Genomic DNA, 20,401 nt, shown 5'->3' with positions numbered 1-20,401 from the left:
ACGACTCATGGAAAGGCATTAGGTGTCTCAGAATCATACATTTTTAGTCACTCCCATAGTGTTGATGTTATTATTTGGCCGGGAGAATATTGTCAGACATTTAACCAGTCCGTATTGTATCACCGACTTGTAAAGTCTTTACGAAGCGCACGCGATTCTTGACTGAATAGAGAGAAAGGCATCGTGGGAAGTGATTTGGTCGTTCCTAACCAAATGAAGAGCAAGGCATTGTTTGAAGTAATTTGATCGTCCTAAAAGTTACAAGTAAACGCATGGCAGCGCATATTCATAACCTTGAAAAAACTAGAAATGCTTAGTTTGGGTCTTTTCTTTAATTTTTTTAAAATATAGCAGTATAACTTGGTTTATTTTTTTGGTGCCAGCTTTGCCTATCTACAAAATATTATGTCAGAAATACTACATAATTACAGAAGTAAATACCAAAGTACGTGCTTAAAAACAGGGACCTAATATTGGATTTAGCTTCAATTTTGAAAAGAAAAAAATACTACAGAAATGTCAAAAAGATACTACTATATTAGTACTAAAATACAAAAACACTTCATAAATACTACTGCAGAAATACTACCACAGTAATGGTACAAAATACTGTGACAGAACTACAACTACAGTAATACTGCTACAATGATATCTCAAAAAAATCTACTATAAAAATAATAGAAATACTACATAATACAACTCTGGGAATACTACAGAAAGAATACTAAAATATTATTATGGAAAAACTACAAACTAGATAGATAGGTAGATACTTTATTCATCCCCAAAGGGAAATACACATTTCCAGCAGCATCCCTGAGCTGAGAACAATACAATAATAAAGCAAAAAGAATACCACATACAAATACCCAGTGTGACATGCAAATGCCCACTGTAGTGTGTTATATAGAATAACTAAATAGTGCTACACAGAATACATATTGCAATAAGGTTCGGTAATATGCAATGTAGGTGGTGTGGTTTACTGTGGGCTTTTTACTCTGCCGGGTACAGTTAACTACTACAGTAATTATACAAAACAAAATATCAATATGAGTGCATAAAACAGGGGCCAACTATATTATTTTGCTTTAACTCTGAGCATTTTAAAACCATTTTCATTAAAGTAATCTATTTGGAAACGGATATAAAAAAGAAATATGACATGGATGTGTATTAGTTCAGAAATTAGCTGGGTCTCTTTTTTAAACCAATTCGACCGCGACTCACAACAGCTTGTCCACCCTTGGGAAGTTGGGTTAAATAGACTCAGTCAACCACCCAAAAAAATCATTTTACTAGAAAATCACAATGATGCATTTCTCAGAACAGGTAGACGGGCACCTTAGGTGTCCACTTTGGAGACCCCTGGTCTGAAACATATGGTACTTTGTTTCAAATGTGTAAACCTTTTTCATCTTTTCTCCAGCGGACGGCCTGTCCCAGCTGCAGGCCGCGCTCTCCTCCACGCAGCAGTTCCAGCAGATGTTTGACGATCTGCGGTCTTGGCTGGACCAGCAGGTGGCGCTGCGTGACCCGTCACTAGATGCACTTCCCTGCAGGCCCGAGGCTGCCCGCTCGCTCCTGTCCACCGCCGCCGAGCTCCAGCGCTCTGTTGCGGCTCAACGGGGCTCTTATGAACTGATCCAGGCTGAGGGTGCTTCTTTGCTAGCAGCCCTGCCCGCCGGCGGGGATGAACGTGCCACTCTTCAGTCCCGTCTGACCCGCTTGCAGCAGGACTGGGAGGATGTCAACGGGAGGTTGTCTGAGCGTGAGAACCGACTGAAAAGCACGCTGAGCAAGGCGGAAAGCTACGAGCGGCAAAAGGCGGATCTTGAACCTTGGTTGGAGGAATGTGAGGGGAAAGACTGCGAAATTCTTCCATCCCTTGACTCGGCAGGTCTAGAGGAGGCTCTGCAGAAAGCCAGGGGGCTCGCTTTAGATCTGGAAAGAAGGCAACCCCAGCTAGAGGCCTTCAATGTGGCTGCTGATCAGCTGCTGGAGCAGTGCTGTGTTGGCGAGGACGAGGTACTTCCTGTCGTACGACCTCATACTAGGATGATAATACCTTTGTATTGAGTTAATTAAGTTTTAGAGGTCATTTTACAATTTCGTACAATGCACACAACTGAATAGATTTAAAAAGTTTTCACTGTAACATGTAAAATCCAATTAGGCAGTGCAAAAGGAAATCTATTCACTTCATGTAAAATTCAAATATCCATGCATATAAAGCAGTGATTGGCAACCGAAAAAAAAAATTGTTTCTTTTTTTTTGTTTGACCTTCAAAAATATCAAATATGCTGAATGCACAACATACAGCACAAACAATTCCTCTTTCCCGTGTGCAAATGTTTAAAAAATAAGACACAATACAAATGAAAAATAGCAGCAAGTTAAAAATAAGTAAAAGTATGCATGTCCAAATATATAAGCTATATAATTTTTAAAAATATGCCAAATTTAGCTGGAATCTATAGAGATCAGTTTTTAATTGATTTGGCACAAAGAAGAAGGGTAGGAGGGGTAGGTTATGAAGGGAGTTTTCACAGCCTAATGGAAGAAACTGTCCTTGAGCCTGCTGGTTCTGGCTCTGATGTTATGCAGACTTTTCCCTGACGGCAGCAGGTTAGCTTTGAGATGGGTGGATGGGGGTCACCTGAAATCCTGTTGGCTTAGCGGCTAAGGCACGAGTTCTACATATTGTATTTAGTCCTGATTACGCGCATTCTTTTTACCCCCCCAAAAAGTTTGGGTGCGCGTTACACTGATGTGTTAAGGTGGTATATTATCACAATTAAGCAATGATTGATCAGTTGACAAATAGCACTGATGTTTATGCTCAGCATTGGATTCAGCGGGATTCCAACCCGGATCGCAATGGCTATGGCTGACTCCTAACCACTAGGCTACTAGGATTATAGATCACAAATAAAAAGGCATAACATTTAATCCAATCACACTTCCTTCACGGTGCTGCATTGTACAACATTGTACTGGAGCATTATAGGAAATAGTTCAGCCAAAAAAGATGCAATCTAATGCCTTTTCCTGTCATCTAGATCCCTAGTGGACTAGTGATTAATTACACAGTAGATTTGGGGATTTTTACCATTCATATTGTAATTTTTCAGGACCAGTTAATTTTGCATACTAAATACTCCCAACCGCTAACTTCTTTAGGTCCGAGATGAAAAGGCACAGCTGAACCGGCGTCTGGGAGTCTTGGGCGAACGTCTCCTCGGCCGTACGTCTCAGCTGGAGGATCTCTCGGGCCGTCTGAAGGAGTTCGAGGAAGGTCGACAAGCAGTGGAGAGGCGCCTGGAGGCAGCCAAGCACCAGATTGAAGTCCAGGAGGCGCTTGGACCACAGGTGCTCTATGCAGGCCCGTTGTAAAAATTGAACTGCGAAAAAAGAAAAAAAAAAACTTAACTGCTTCTTCAACTCTTTGATTAACCTCTTGATTTTATTATTTCAGGCGTGTAGTGCTAAGAGCTTGGAAAGGCTGAGGAGCCAGCAGGAGAACCTAGCATGTCTGCAGCCTGAGGTGGTTTACCTGAAGGACCTGGCTCTGGGGCTGGTGCAGGACGCCCCCCAGGACCCGGAAGGCAGTACTGAGGGTGCGCAGAGGCTGCAGGAGCAGGCTAGTCACACCCGAAGAGAGTTTGACGACGTCATAAATAAGGTGGGAAAACCATATGAGGTGTCACTCTGTTTCTTATCGGGATCAAAATTAGTACAGTTAAGAGAACGATCTTTTGACATGTACAGAATGTCAAACAGGTTCACAATCTTTGTTCAACCTACTCTAACTCGGTTCAAAAAGAAAGTGAATATTTCAATAATTCAAAACCTATTTTACAGAAATGAAACCCAAGAAAAATAAGTGCTTTAACAAATGTCTAATATTTATTTTTTGTATTAAAGTCATCAGCTTGATCTTTAAGGAATTATTTTTCACAAATATAACAAAGGAACAAAGTCAAATTGTTACAATAACTTCAAAAGAACCTTTGGATTTTGGAGAAATAGTTGACCTTTCCCTGGAAATATCCCATTACTCTTTAGGGGACTATGAGTATTATTCAGTGCCTTCTAGTGGCATAAAAATGATTAATTCATTCAAAAAAATAAATTAACTTGTAAGAAAAACTATCATACAAATGTGCATCAATGGTTCGGACAAATATACCCGTTGTTGCATATTTGGTGTGACTATAAATTGAAAATTCCTTAGGGTGATCATCCACGACAGGCAATTATATGATCACTGCTTTTTATTTCTTGAAATATAAACATAGCATTGTATTAGCTTGACTGTAAGGCTATAGCCTTATATACCGTAAAATACGGCGGATACGATTGGAAATGCATACAGTATTTTTACATGTACATTACTACACAAGGTTATACAGTTTACTACTACATTTATGCAATGATTCAACAATCCTATTAGCTGACTAAAATCACTAAAAACTGTACGGGACAGGAATTGAACCCAGGTTGTGGCGGTGCGAGCGCCATCACTTTACCAACAGTGGTACGGATGACGTACGAAAGGAGCATTCGATTTTACCTCATTATCACACTATTTTTACTCGGGGTGCAAGGAACGAATGTTGGAGAACGGAGAAAACGGTTAGTCATTCTAAAAAATAGAAATAAACGCAAATTCTGGTTTGTTATCGGATACTCCAAAGAGTTTTTTATCAGGTCGTGCTTTTTTGCCTTTATTAATGTCTTTTAGGACAGCGTTATCTTTACTCCATTTGTCCTAATGAGTGAATAACGAAATAAAATCCTGTGCCTTTTCGTACGTCATCTGCATCACTAGTGGTCTAGTGAATAGGTTTTATCGCTCTCACCGCCGTGACCTGAATTCAATTCCTGTTGAATGCAATGTTTTGCAATTGAAGTCATTTTTGGACCGATGCAACTATTTTACATGAATAAATACGCCAGCTCTTACTGCTATTTTAATTCCATGTGCCTTATAATCTAGTGGGCCTTATGTATAAAAATATATGTCAAAAGAGGTCTGGGACGCAACGCAACCCGGATAAGAGGGAGAAAATGGATGGATGGATATGACAAAAGAATATTTTTGGGGGGTACGCCTTATAATCTGGTGGACCTTATAGTGCAGAAAATACAGTATCTCATTCGAATGAGTGATCCTGCATAGCTGAGCTTAGCAGTTTACTCCAAGTGTGCGCGTAAATCACAATGATGAAAAACAGCTACTGAAGCCGTTTGGCTTTTTGACTCCCTGTGGACATATATGGTCATTGTGTACTTTACAGTGTGTGGAATGTAAACCAGTGTTTGGTAGCAGTTGATATGCTATATTTACATTTCAACGGGCGCTTTATTAAGCACACTTGCACAGGCAAAAACACGTGCAAAAATCGTTTGTATTAAGTGTTTTTTCATACAGTGGGCATTATTTTGATTTCTGTGTTGATTTTCCTCCACGATGCATTATTGTGGTACAGACATGGCAAACATGCGGTCCCCGGGCTGGATTCGGTCTGCTATCAATTTCAGTTTTTATTTATTTTTTATTTTTTTTTCAAAAAAACAACCATGTCTCTGGTTTAGTTCTTTTAAACATTATAATTTGTTTTTAATGTATACAAACCAAATGTTCCTTCTCACCTTCATGTAATTAAAAATAAGATTTATTTGGTTTCATGTTAAAGACTATAATGTGCAGTATTTTCTCAGCTACAGTAGGCCCAGCCTGATGGTTGTATCTGATGTTATTGTCCATTCACTGCTAAAACGTATTTTGTACTCCCAGTTCGTACAAATGCTTGAAAATGCTTGAATTTTAATGTTGTCTTTTCATAGATTTAATTTTTGGGGAAGTGCTTGCAAATGCTTGAAATTTTAGCCCTGTTTCTCAAAAGGTCTGCTTAAAAACAACACCAACGCTGCTCTTTGGTGGCTTCGCTTTGCCATTGAATGTTTAACGGCAGCGCATATTAGTTTGTATGGCTTTGACATATAAAGCATCGTCTTCCCCTACGGGTTACACCCAAGAGGAAAGGTGTATGCTGCACCTAAACAGGGCACTATGGACTCAGTATTAGTGCAAGGATTACGTATAATGGACATTTACTTGGGGCCATGCAAAAAAAAAAAAAAGATGGCGTTTCACAGTGGTAAATTGTAATGGAATGCAAATAAAAATCTAAGCAAAATATCCGATTTTACCTAACACCTATATGGGGAGAGATGTGTCTCGAAACTTTTCACAACTGTATTGTTCAGATGCACTCATTTATTGACTATTTATTCTTGATAAATGCACACGAAAGATTAAAAACGGCATGCGTAAATAACAGATAGATTTGAGGATCTGCAAAATACATGATTCATACCGGATTACTTCTTTTCATGTTACTGGAGAAACTGGAAAGTTGGCAATAAAAGTCCTAAGAAAGTGCTTAAATTTGGCCATGAAAAAGGTCATTGAAACCTGAAGATCCTTTATCATCTGTGAATATAATTCTTGGTAGGCTGCAAATGTAGTTTGAATGATAAAGCATACTACTAACAAACAAAGCTAAGTATTTAGGCTTGACATTTTTTTTTTAACTGATCTGGCCCACTTGAATTAAACAGGGTTTACCATGCCTGATGTAGCATAAAATTCTCATTTATTTTTTATCTCTGCAGCTGGAACAGTGCTGCTCCACGTTGGAGACCCGCCTGCACGGTGTGGGCGAGGTTCAGTCCCACGTGCGCGATATCTTCTCGCGCCTGGCCGACCTGGATGACGAGCTGGACTCTTCGAGCCCCGTGGGACGGGACGCCGACTCGCTGGCCTCGCAGGCAGACGCCTCGGCCGGCTTTTTGTCCCGGTTGGGTGCCCTTCGCAGCGAGCTGGAGACGCACGCCTCTGAGTGCACGGCCATGCTTCGCCGTGAAGGCTCGTCGCCCGACCTTCTGGCTCTCCGGCGAGAAACGGAAGCGCTCGGTCGACAGGCTGGGAAGGTGAGAAAGAAATTAAGGGGAAATATAAAGTATTTTAAATGTATACAATCAACTCATAATCCATTAATGTTTATTCCCTGAAAATGTTCTATAAGGGTTAAAGCATAGATGTCAAACCCGCATCCGGGCCTGCATACATTTATATCCGGCCCGTGAAACAATTTTATATTCTGTACATCTTCTCTAATGGCACGGCTTTGTGAAACACCAATAACTCTCAAACTACAGATACCACAATGCAGCGCTTCAGCTGCCGCCACAAGACTTCCCAGAATTATTACCGCATTAATCGAGTTAGCTGTAGCCTGACGAGTGCAGCCACTTTTGAAACTATTGACGATTAAACCGTCGGCCACTTGAAAAATAAGATCGACAGGTGCATTTGTAGTGAGTCTTTAGTGTCAGGAAGCAGAGATAAAACGCACAGGAACGAGCTTCTAATCACGATGTAACAGAAGAAAAAATGGACAAAAGCAGGGTGACTTTTCTGTTGCTGTCGATTTCGCGGATGTTAAACCCCACAATGGCCGAAAATATATTCATATGCACGTACACACACACACACACACACACACACAAATATATAATATATATATATATATATATATATATATATATATATATACACATGTTTATGAATTAGAAAAAGATTGATATAGAATATTAAATATTTAAATATGTGCTACACAAGCAACAATGTGAACAAGTCGGACCGTATACGAGAGAAGGATTTGTAGAAATCAAGATTATAACCTGCGTTTGTGTTTCACAGTTAAGCGAGCGAGGCCAGGCACGCCTCCAGCAGATCCAGGACGCCTCCGACAGGGTAGGCGACTTCTACCGTCTGGTAGGCGAGCTTCAAGGCCTGCTGGGGGCCGCCGAGGAGGCTCTGAGCTCGCAGGCGGTAGTGGGCTCCGAAGTAGACGTCATTAAGCAGCAGCTCCATGACTTTAAGGTCAGGCCCACTCAATTCTATCTTTTTTACCTGCCTCTTTTAATTGTATCAGAGAAATTGAAAATTTGGCTTTGAAAGTCATTAAAAAGTTATTGAATTTGCCCAGATTTAGTCAAACCTGCAAACAAAAATGGTCATTTGACATTCCTCATGCAGTCTCTCCATTATTATTATTGGCTGTTCAAATTTCGAGCATGACCATCCTGTAACCTTGTATATCCGACCACAGGAATGCGCTTCTCAGGCGCCGTACTTTGCTTTTTTTACGACTTTCTTTTCGTAGATTGCCCTTTCGGTCGCCGCTCAGTCTCTAAAGAGCACATTTTACTGCTGTGATGTCATATCCTGTGTATTTGTGTGTTTGGAGAGGGCTTAGGAAAACTGAATGGAATCGTCTTTATTGTCATTGATATCAACATTGTTAAACATTGTGTGCAACGAGATTAGACATGGCACTTCATGACTTAAAAGAGAGAAAAAGAGATATGGATAAAAGGCAAAACATATATATTTACAATTGGGTTCTTAGTAGAGGTAAGATCGGGCCCAAAAAAAGCACCCGAACCCGACGCAGGCCCGGGGGGTATTAAACCCGACCCGGACCCGGCCCGACTAATTAACTGGATTTGCTGGCCCGGCCCGAGGGGGCCCGAAATTACATATTTTATTTATAAGGAGGGGTGATTTATGATAACAAATTAAACTCTGCCTTTTGTTACAACATCTAGGCCTAAGTTAAATAAAACTGTATAAACATTTACATCTTTTATATTTCTGTGTCTGCACTGCAATCTGTCATTGACGGTTTTTTTTTTTGAGGTAGCGAAAACATTTAAAGGCGTCCGTCATTTTGACGACTTGATCATTGGGCCATAATCCACAGCAGCAGTAGTAGTACGCCTTTAAGATTTTAGCGCAGCACTTTCATTGAGAGGGGATGTTGACGTGTTGTGCCGACTGCTATGCAAATCCCCCCCCCCCCTGATCGTATTCTATATAAAACGCTTATTAAAACAATAAAGCTAGCTAATTATAATCATTGGGAGATCCTAGTCTATATAACGCGTTTATTTAAACAATAAAGCGCGATCGTATTTTACAAAATGCGTTTGTTAACGCGGATGGAAAAGTCACCAACGTCAATGTACGCTTCCGACAAAAGCGATCGTATTCTATATAATACGCTTTAAAACAAAATAAAGCGAGCTAATTATAATCATTGGGAGATCGCGTTTATTTAAACAATAAAGCGCGATCGTATTTTACAAAATGCGTTTTTTTAACGCGGATGGAAAAGTCACCAACGTCACTGTACGCTATGATTTCCGCAACCACAACTAATTGTACACAAATAATATTTATTTGATTTACTATAATATCCGTATGTAATGTCTTTTTTATTGTGAATGAAACCCTGGTTGCATTGGATCCCGCGGTGTAAACAAACTGTTGTTTTTTTCATTTAAAATCGGAGGGGGGGAGGAATTTCCATAGGAGTCGGAAAAATAGCGATTACAGCTCCTTCTCCGTTTTATCCAAATTATTTATTTTATAACAAGTATTCCTTGGTCTAGTATCCATACATAGTTTAAGTATATATTTTTAATGAACATTTAACACATTATTAATTAATTAAAAAAAAAAAAAAAAAAGCAGGACCGAACCCGACCCGACCCGACCGTATGACTGACATTTCAGGGCCCGACCCGGCCCGAAATTGCCTCGGGTTCGGGTTCGGGTTCGGGCTCGGGCCATAAATCTTACCTCTAGTTCTTAGAGACTGCCCTATGTTATCACAGTCGATTAAATAGATGTACATCAGTAGTGCAAAAACAATGTCGCAGCAAGACAAATTTCATATCATATATTTTCATAGTTTTGCGCGCTGTTCAGGTTGGTGATGGCTCTGGGAGAAAACTCAGGGTTTGTGCTGGTCTTGAAATGCTTGAATTTTAACCTTATGTTTTCAACGTTCGAAAAGTGCTCGATTTTTGGGTGAAATGCCTGTAAATGACTTAAATTGTTGCCATGTCTCTTAACAAGTCAGCCTAAGAACAACACCAATACTCCTTTCTGGTGTCTTTGTTTTGCAACTGCATTTCTTCTACCCTCCTTTTTAACTGCAGTTTGTATGGCATTGTCCTATAAGGCCTCATGGCTCCTTGCGAGTCGCGCATGGCTGACACTGCTATCGGTTTGTTAGTGTTGAGAGGACTGGTGCATGCTACACCTAAATAAAGCACTATGCAATGTGTATTAGTGCAAGGGTTATGTATCAATTATGGGCATTTATTATGGGCCATTTAAAAAATGAAGATAGCATTTTCCCTTGGTATATCGAAATGGGTAGAACCCCCTGCTACTGAAAATATAAACTACTTATAACTGTCCTTTTTACCCAACAACTATATGGGGAGAGATTTGTCTCCAAAAATTGCAGATATATGTGGATCTCCAAAATACATGATTTACTCTGAATTTATTCTTTTATTGGTACTGGAGAAATGAAAAAAATGGCTTTGAATGTCCATAAAAAGTGCTTGAATTTGGCCATGAAAATGGTGTGCGTATGTATCCTGTATAAGGGACCTGGAGCGCCTATTGGAAGGCAACAGGTCTAAAAGGTTGTGGATTGGGTGAGAAGAGTCTTTAGAATTGTTGATGGCTATGCTTTGGTATGAATGATGTCCTCTAGACATAGCAGAGATTTTTTAGGCTGTGTTGATTACTCCCTGTTTTTCCAGTCCACTGCCGTGATAGTGTCTATTTTTTGTTTTCCAAATTGGTGGAAAGTGAAACAATTTCAACATGCTTTCCTCTCACAGCTAGCGTAAAGAGGAAAAAAGACTGCCTACACCACTGTGAGCACGTGTAGGAGGACGGAATAGCATAACTCTAGCCTCAAATCTTGTTCTCCACATTCTGCAGCTTTGACAAACCCCATCAGTCTTTGCACACAAGAAGATTACCGTAATGTCTACACTATTAGGCGCATCTCATTGTCAGGTGCACATCCAAAAAAATAGTCTTTTGTCATGTATATTTCATACGTAAGGCACATTGGACTATAAGGTGCATGCAATTACAGTGAGAGCTACCATGCTTGTTCGTGTCTAACGTTGGGCTGGCGTCGATATGTCAAGTCAAGTCATGTTTATTTGTATAGCCCTTAATCACAAAGAGTCTCACAGACCATAGATTATTGCAAACAACTCTTATTACACCATCCCCTGATCTAAAACCTACATGAGGGCAAGGGAAAACTCAAAAACCTCAACATGAGGAAAATGAAGGAACCTTAAGAAAGGGACTACACATGAGATAATCCCCCTTCCAGGATGGACAGGCCGCAATGGTTGTTGCAATAATAAATGATACACGTGTCACTGGTTAAAATTGTAAAACATTGTTTGCGATGGGAATCAAAACCTGGTGGCAGCAGCGAGGGCGTACACACTTTACAATAGGGGTGGGACAAAAAAATCGATAAATGTATATATATATTTTTTTTACATCGACGTACATAAAAATGTGGGAAAATGGACGTAACTAGGCGGCATTGGCACAGGAGGTAAAGCGCTCGACTTGGGATCAATAAGTTGCACGTTCGATTCCCGGCTTCTCCGTGTTATATGTCCAAGTATCCTTGGGCAAAACACTGAATCCCTAATGCCCCCAATAGCAGGGAGTTGCCTTGCATGGCTGATGCTGCTATCGGTTGGTTAGTGTGTAAAAGGGAAAAGTGTGAAGCACATTGTAAAGCACTTTGGGAGGTCTTCATTGACTTGAAAAACGCTATATAAATGCAGACTATTTACATCTACATTCAAAATTAGGATGAACGCAAGCAACGAGAATAAAGACTGGAGCCCATAGAATTGTTGAATTTGAAGGACCTTGATTCTAATTTGATAGATTACATTTGTGCTGTTAATTTTTTTAGTGGCTGTATTTTATGTGATCATCTTACGTTGTTAACTGTAAATAGGATAGTGAAAGCATCACGTTTGTGTTACGTTGATGTTTCAGACATTTTGTGGCCGTAAACCTGTTCCAAAGTGTACATGTTATGTTCTCATTGTCTTAGTTCAAATAAATATCAGGTTCTGGACTGACACTGACTGATGTGCATTGTTTGCACATCATTTATGGTTTATTGTCCCACAAGTGTATGATTTAGGTTGGTTGTTTTTTAGGAAAGATAATTAAATTGCAATCATCAATTATATAAAATCACAACTCTTGTAGAATTGCAATTTTTGAGAATTGTGATATAAATTAAATCAACACATTAGTATCATGATACAATTGGGCATGAGAGCTTATCTCAAGATCCCATTATTTTTGCTAGAAACATTGATTTGTGTAGTGCATTCAGGTTATACCGTTTCTCGACTTCTTCACCTGTGCGTCAATAACGTTGCTGTTTTAACATGTATACGTATATTAAATAGCTACAGCATTTTGTTGAAAGACTTTGTGATTTTTGTTTGTCTTTCACAATGTCATTTATGCAAAGGTGAAGAAGTGGAGAGAGTGTTTAACCTATCAGAATGCACTATGCAAATCAGTGTTTTTGGCACTGTGAGTAAAAATAGTGTGATATAAGATAAACCCTAGTGTTAAAGTGTTGACATCCTCACTGGCAGGACTGGAGTTCTAATCCTGTCGCATACAATATGTTGTGATTTGTGTACCAGTGATGATTAATGGTTGATCACTAATTGCTCGAATATAGTAGTCTACTGTAACACCTCATGTAGTGACGCACAGATGTAGCTACTGTGTGCATTTTCCAGCTTAACCACCATATTCTTTGTTATCTATGATGCACCAGATTATAAAACGCACTTTTACATTTCTTGCCAATTTGGGGTTTGGTTGAGCCTTATAGTCGTGAAAATGCAGTACTCTTGTATTGTACTGAGTCTTTCAGCTTGCGCTTCAACTCTGTTCTATAATGGCGGCCTCAAACCAAAGCGGCACACTCCTTATGTCGAACTCCTCTGTGTTTGATTAACTTTGGAGGTTAAAAACAGGCAGGCTGTGGCTTGGTGGGGGAGGAGAGACTCATTTGGGTGGCATTTGTAGTAGTCAAGTTTATGTAGGTATGAAGCCGCGTCTTGTTATTTTGGAATTATGTGTGGGCAAAGAGTGGTAAAACCTTTTACAGTGCTGTTAAAATTGGTGTTGGAAAGACTTGACCTCACAACTTCCCCCAATCTCACCATTACCCCCCCCCCACCAATAAACTCCTCATTTAAACATACCCCTCCCCTGTCACTCTCCATCTGCATGTAAGTGATCCCCCTCATTCCAAAATCTGTCTCGCCTACCCTCCACCCCCAAGTGGACCCTTTCCCAATCCACTGCCATGATGTCATCTTGCCTCTAAGAATGGATGGTGCGCCCCTCAGAGAAAAAAAAGGTTGGGAGCGGGGCGTTGTTGCGACCAGGTCGTTATTGAAGTGCGCCTCTTTACCACCGGACTTTGACATCAACATGGCCGCCGGATGCTTCTGATTCCTCGCCGTCTTTTTCCGGACGGCGCAGGAATCTCAGCTGTCTGCTCACATACATATGCATGTTCTCGCACATGCATACACTTTTATATATATTAGGGTGCGACATCTGAACCCATCCCCCAAAACTCGTGTGCAGCTTACAGACACAGGAAAGACAATTTGTCTACATGGTTTGTACGGGTGCTTGGAAATCTTTGAAAACGTTTGCATATTAATGTTGTGTTTTCAAGGATTTCAAGTATTTCCGATGGAATTTTTGTCTACGCTGGAAGGTGCTGCTAGGCTTCTCAACAAGTCTAATTAAAATTGAAACCAACACTAATCTCTGGTGGGTTCGCTTTGCAATTTCATTTCTTTTTCCCGCATGATTCACGCCAGCTGATATTAGTTTGTCTGGCATTATCCTAAGAAGCGTCATCGCCCCCTACAGGTTGCGCCCAAGAGGACAGGTGCAAGCAACACCTAAACAAGGCACTTTGAAATGTGTATTACTGCAATGATAACGTCTCAGCTATTATGGATTTGTAATAAATTTATAATGAAGAATTGTAATGGGAAAAACTTCCTGCAACTGAAAATGTAAGCTACTTATTATGTCATATTATTTATATATGTAATATAACATTAGCACATTAGCTACGTATCATGTCATTTTACTCAACACTTATATGTGGGAGGGATTAGTCTAAAAAAATTAACACACATATTTTTCAGATTCATGAATATATTTGTAATTTACTCTGGATCTAAATGCACAAAAAAATCACTTTCAAAGTTAAAAATCCTTCATGTAGATCCCAGATGCTAAAAAAACGAGTTTTGTGGACGGAAGTGCGGCAGATCCAAGCAGGATGTTATGTGTTACCATAGATAGCGAGCAATCTGTTTTCTCCCCACTATGTGATCACCTAGAATCAAAATAAGAGGGTTTCTTCTTCCATGGGGGAGGCATGACAAAATAATTGAGAAGCACTAAGTTAATGGGATTTGCCATTTTGGAAGTGTTGTAAAACTTAATGGCGTCATAGCTCTACAGCACACAAGCCAAATAGGTTATCTTTGATAGATAGATAGAGATAGATAGATACTTTATTCATCCCCAAAGGGAAATTCACATTTCCAGCAGGATCCCTGAGCTGAGAACAATATAATAATAAAGCAAAAAGAATACAATATACAAATACCCAGTGTGACGTGCAAATGCCCACTGTAGCGTGTTATATGGAATATCTAAATAGTGCTACACAGAATACATATTGCAATAAAATACGGTAATATGCAATGTAGGTGGTGTGGTTTAATGTGGGTTTGAGACTGAATTTCTTGAGTTCCCCAGTGCGTGGAATATTTTGCAACATATTAGCATAATTTTGGGAGGGAAAACTACACATTCTGTGCCTAATTGTAGGTAAAATTCTGTTTGGGAATACCTTTACTGCTTATAGCTAAGAATTGGTTTTAGTACCGTATAGGTCAGTGTAAACATGCGAAACTGAATATTTTATGCATAAATGATTACAGAACAGCCCCGCCCCCTTACCCCTTTACAAACTTTTAACCTCCTCCGCTAACATGACTTCACCCTCCACCTCAGACTCTCCACGGAGAATCTTTTAGCCAATGAGTCATCGTGAGACACACACACACACATTTGTCGTGTACCAGATAATGGGCGTAAGCGCTGCGCTAAAGTGGGTAAAGTTCTCCAGTCCCTCAGTAAAACTGGAAACTGACCCGTGAGTCTGGGACAAAAGTACAGTAATCACTCAGTTATCGCGATTAATGGGGACCAGAACTCCCCCATACCCCCTCCCCCAAGGCCCCCACTCTCCCGGGAAGGGAAAATGTGCGAAATAGCGTTGCACCTACCTGAAAGCCCCCCAAGGGTCAGACTTACCTCGAGATGACCTCCTTACAACTGTAACAAATTAACAACTATAAATCTACAAATAAAAACATAGAACACATAATTGCAGTTAAAGCTAGCTGCCTGCTCGCACTAGGTATCCTCGAACTGAGCCCGGCCTCTGTGATTATTAAAATGGAACCGTCCCAAATGTGGCGGTTTCTCATGAGTTGTAGCTCCAGGTTATGTGTTTCATGGGTAATGGATCTGTCATCAGTGAGATACAGGCTCGCAGGGGTGGCTTAAGAAAGTTGTTACGTAGCTGTTAGCTGTAGGCCGGACCTGCGGCCTTGATATTGCCTTGTCTCCCGCCGCTGCCTCAGTCCCTTGCCGGACCCGACAACAATGCACAGAGCACCTACTGGTGTTCATCATTCCCTTGGCTCTTCTGACTTTCCTCAGAGTTTAATTCATTTGATGAATTCCTTTTCTGTGTCGGGAGACGCTAAAGCTACTAGCTGTTGCCGTGCATAGCAATTTGTTCTGTTGGACACATTGACTGGTGCACCCTTTCCAATGGTTTATTGACAGCATGCACCAGCCTATCACAGTCGCACTCACAGGCAGTTGCGCCCATTCAAATTGATCACACGCTTTGGCTCCTGAGTGCTTTTGCAGTGTGCTGTCCACTACAGAACACAAAGCACGATACGTCAACATCAATGACAATAAAAACAATTTAATTTAAAATCCGCGAAACAGTGAACCAGCAATAATTGAGGGATTGATGTAGTAAAACAACATATTTCAGTTGTAATACATTTTTCATCAGTCATGCCTCCTTGGGTGCATGTGTGTACACGCCATGAAGGGGGATGTCACATGACTACCATCATTTCTGTTAAACTAGATTTGCATGACTGAAGTTTTCCTGTAATCCCGTGACACACACACAGTCATCTGGCTCCCGAGTGCCAACAGTTTAAAAGTACAGGGTTCGTACGGGTGCTTAAAGTCCTCAAAATTGCTTGCATCTTAGCTTCGTGTTTTCAAAGATTGAAACATGATTATTTTTTTGGGTGAAGTCCTTGTAAATGCTTGAAATGGTTGCCATCTTTCTCAACAAGTCTACTTAAAAAGGACTCAGACACTGCTCTCCGTCGGCTGCGCTTTGCCATTGCATTTGCTCTTCTCTTATGATTAAGGCAGCTTGTATTTGTTTATATGGCATTATCCTTTAATGCATCACTGCCTCCTCCAGGACAATTGCATGCTATACTTAAACAGGGCACTGAGAATTGTGTATTAGTGCAAAGTTTACGAATAAACATGAAAAATGGGCCATTCAAAAACATAAAGTATCGATTCCCAGTATTAAATTGGAATGGGAACTGAAAATCTAAGCTTCATATTACTGTCATGTTTAATGAACACCTCATGTGGAGATATTCTGCTCAAAAACAAATATATTCACGATTTACTCAAGATCAAAACTCATATGTCTTGATAGACACTTAAGATTAAAAATTGCATTCGTAAAATCTTGAATATATTTATGGAACTGCAAAATGCATGATTCACGCAACATTTCTTCTTAAATCTTTGCTTGAATTTTGCCTATATGAAGGGTGTATGAACCCTGAAAATATCAGCTTTTTGAGTTCTGTGATGGAACTGATTTGACTTTCAGAAAAACTGTGTGCCTGTACTCCACTTCCAGGTTATACAGTTGTTGCCTCAGCTGTTGTGAATTAGTTTAGTATGCCCGCCTCCTCACTGTTGTCTTTTTCTTTCTATTCACAGTGAAATTTAATATATTTTGTTCCAGAAAAAAAGTCACCTATGGGAAGGACTGCGATGTGTCTATTACACACACGCACACATTCATAACTTTCTTTCATTCTGTATGCGTTTTCACTTTGCATGTGCGTTTGCCACCAATGCACGACTGCTAGGTGTTTACGACGTGGAAAATCCTCACTGCATTATTCACACGTGTGTGTAGACATACTTTCCATAAAGTCGTGTGTCCGCTAGGAATTGGGCTGCTGAGTTAATGTTCAGCTAAAGGCAAAAAAGGAAGAAGGTGATTCATATACAAAAAAGCTACTACTTGAAAAATGCGTTCGTATAAGCCAGAGATGTCAAACTCAGATCCAGACTTTCTGTTCTCAGGCTGGCTGGATCAGTAAAAGAATTTCAACTTTTAGCTTCCTGTAGTTTTTATCATCAGCTTACTTTAGTCACCTACCCAACTCACAGAGTGGAGTGGTTTCAAATTCGCCCCAGGGGTTATTTGGTAGTGTAGCCTGAAAATTGTAAAAGTAAAAAAAAGCCTGTTTTAAATACAGTCCCAAAATCAACCCAAACCCCCCAAAAGTTGAAAAATGTTTATTAGTACTTCAGGAATGAGCTGACTGAGGCTGCGGTCATGACTTAATGCCGGATGATGGCGGCAGAGAGTAGCAACATTTCAAATAAGGGACACCACGTTTAACTAGTTGGAAAGAATGTGTTCAATAATCAGTGCGAGTTTTCGTTATTCTAAATTCAAATTAGACATTATTTCCGTCAATTTCATGAATTAATGCATTTTAAAATCGGGAAAAATGACACATACCTTTGATTTATTGCACAGCACTTAGTTCATGTCCAGCAGTTAAAGCACGGACGTCCAAACTTTTCAGAAAGCAGGCTAGATTAGGAAAGCTGAGAATGCCTTGCATTCTTTGAACAGTGTTTAATACATTTACCGTCTATGAATGGTTTGCAATGCTAGGCGATCAGCATCACAACCTCGTAGCTCGCCTTTGTAGCATTTTCATTTGACTCACAGGGTCTTGTGAAAAAGCGCTGCTGTGCCGTTTAAACAGCCTGTCACCTTTTCACATCATTCCTTTGCTGTCAACTTTTTGTAGTCTGTGTGTTCTGTCTGGCAGTGCTTCTTTATATTGTATTCTTTGAAAACAGCCACAGTCTCTTAGATAATTAGAAAGATGCAGTTGTTTTGGATTTCCGTGAAAAATTCTCCAACTTCCACTAGCCCTTCAAGCAGCGGTTCCCATGTTGCATTGGGGTGGGCTAAAATTCTTAGAAAGCCAGGGGTAAGGTGGCTACTGCCATCATCTGTTGAAATGCTGATTTTCTTTTTTACAAATGTACTTTATTTTGCGGTCAACATGACTGGCGGGACACATAATATTGGATCTACGTGATTTGTCATTCTTGTACCCATGTATACAGAACGAAATGTCGATACATCTGACCCGTAGTTTCCGTACATATATAGATAATACATATGAAGTAAAAATAAATAATGTAGTAAAAGTTAGAGTCTCTGAAAAAACAATATTGTACAATTGTGCAAAACAATTTAGAGGATCATATAACGTACAAACATATGGATGTGCAGTAGTCATACTTGTCAACCTGTACGTTTTTTTCCGTACAAAGTACAATTTTTATGCATTTTAAGACGAGTACGACGTACAAGGACATCTGTACGGAAAAACGCAAATTTGTCAATGATGGGTACCATCCGGTATACACAGACTATCACGAAACAGCAGATCCATCAAGTCAAAGAAGTTCGCTGCGGAAGCCTCCATCACGGTATTGTTTTTTTTTCGTTGCAAACAAAGCGAGCGGTTTGATCCTAATTTGCGCATGCATTTGCCGCCTGGGAATTTCCCATCATGCATCATTCCGAAAAAAAAAGTGGTGTACGATTATTTTGTATTTTGTACGGGAAAATATGACAGTTTGTACGGGCATGGAGCCCTGGAGGTTGACAGGTATGAGTAGTAGGTAAATAATGATAGTGATACAATAGTGTAAGAGGAGAAGCTGAACGAATACAACTCTGAATATAAAGAGAAAAAAAATAAAATTAAATACAATTTAAATTATTTTTAATTAAAACAAGCTTATGTCAGAATCTGCAGGCCAGTAAAAAATGCATTAGGGCCGTAACTGGCCCCCAGGCCGGACTTTGGACATTGCTGAGTTAAAGCTTTCTTGCCTTTTTAAATCTGTTACAATGCGAATTAAAAACACATAGCTCTTTACCTCTGGGACTCTGCACTGTAATGATGATGATGATGATGATGGACAAAGGGAGTTAATTAAAGGGAAGCCCTCTCCTAATCAAATTGTAGAGAGCACTCAATAGCCAGGGTCGGTGGGTCACGATGTCAATTACGCTGATAAGATGGAGGAGGGGGGGACGGAGTCATTTAAATGACTTTAATCCTTTTATCGCTGCTATTGTGCTTTCAGCACCCCCGCCTTTGCGAGGGGCAGGGCGGAGCCAAGGCTTTGTGCAATTGCTTCATTTCGCGTTTGGCTGTTGTCTGCCAGCAGCATAAATCACTGTTTTGAAGGCTTTTTCATAAAAACGTCTGTCAAATTGGAGAGTTGCTTTCAAAGAGCAACTTTTTTTTTAATTAACAAGATTTTTCTGTCTGTTGTTGGAGCCTGGCAGGGAAGTTTAATGACTCGCTGTAAATCACCAAACTTTAATAACGCAGGTCCGAAGTCAGAGCTTGACCTAAAGACTTGCCTGTCCTGGTGGCACTTTCAAATATACAGGTGCCCTTGGCTTTAATAACCTCACTTCCAATTGTGCTCTCATCTTTATTGAATTTCTCTTGCTCGGTGTTTCTCAACTGGTGGATCGGGACTCTGAAGTGGGTCGCTGACCTGTTTTTAGTGGGTCACAGGCCTTTTCTTGGCAATATAAGAAGAAGAAGTAACGGAGGGTCCGTTCCACTCCCTAACAGTATATATATATATATATATATATATATATATATATATATATATATATATATATATATATATACCGGAGCCATATCCCCCTAGTGGGAGGTGGCTAGAGTCAGGAACACATTCCTAACTCTCCCTGGGAGATTGATAGAGGGGATTCCCAGCCCCCTCGCTAAACCCAACTGATGTGTTGGGAGTCATTAGGTGACCAAACCCCCCAATTCCAACTCCTAATGCCGAGCGCCAACCAGGGAGGCAATGAGTACCAATGTTGTAAGTCTTAGGTATGACTTGGCTGAGGCTTG

The 20,401-nt window shown here is 40.2% G+C and overlaps 1 protein-coding gene across 2 annotated transcripts in view; it reads left to right on the top strand.

Annotated features, from left to right (window-relative positions):
- macf1a (microtubule actin crosslinking factor 1a) overlaps positions 1 to 20,401 on the top strand; it is a 252,345-nt gene that overhangs the window by 156,967 nt on the left and 74,977 nt on the right. For both annotated transcript variants that reach the window (XM_088329356.1, XM_088329357.1), the window contains 5 exons: positions 1,430 to 2,028; positions 3,185 to 3,373; positions 3,480 to 3,686; positions 6,686 to 7,003; positions 7,776 to 7,958. In XM_088329356.1, coding sequence (XP_088185482.1) covers positions 1,430 to 2,028; positions 3,185 to 3,373; positions 3,480 to 3,686; positions 6,686 to 7,003; positions 7,776 to 7,958 — 1,496 coding nt within the window. The remainder of the gene's footprint in view (positions 1 to 1,429; positions 2,029 to 3,184; positions 3,374 to 3,479; positions 3,687 to 6,685; positions 7,004 to 7,775; positions 7,959 to 20,401) is intronic.

This window comes from Urocampus carinirostris, chromosome 2 (genome assembly GCF_059441175.1).
Source record: "Urocampus carinirostris isolate Australia breed hairy pipefish chromosome 2, RoL_Ucar_1.0, whole genome shotgun sequence".
Lineage (NCBI taxonomy): Eukaryota > Metazoa > Chordata > Actinopteri > Syngnathiformes > Syngnathidae > Urocampus > Urocampus carinirostris.
This window is presented reverse-complemented; position numbering and strand designations above follow the sequence as displayed.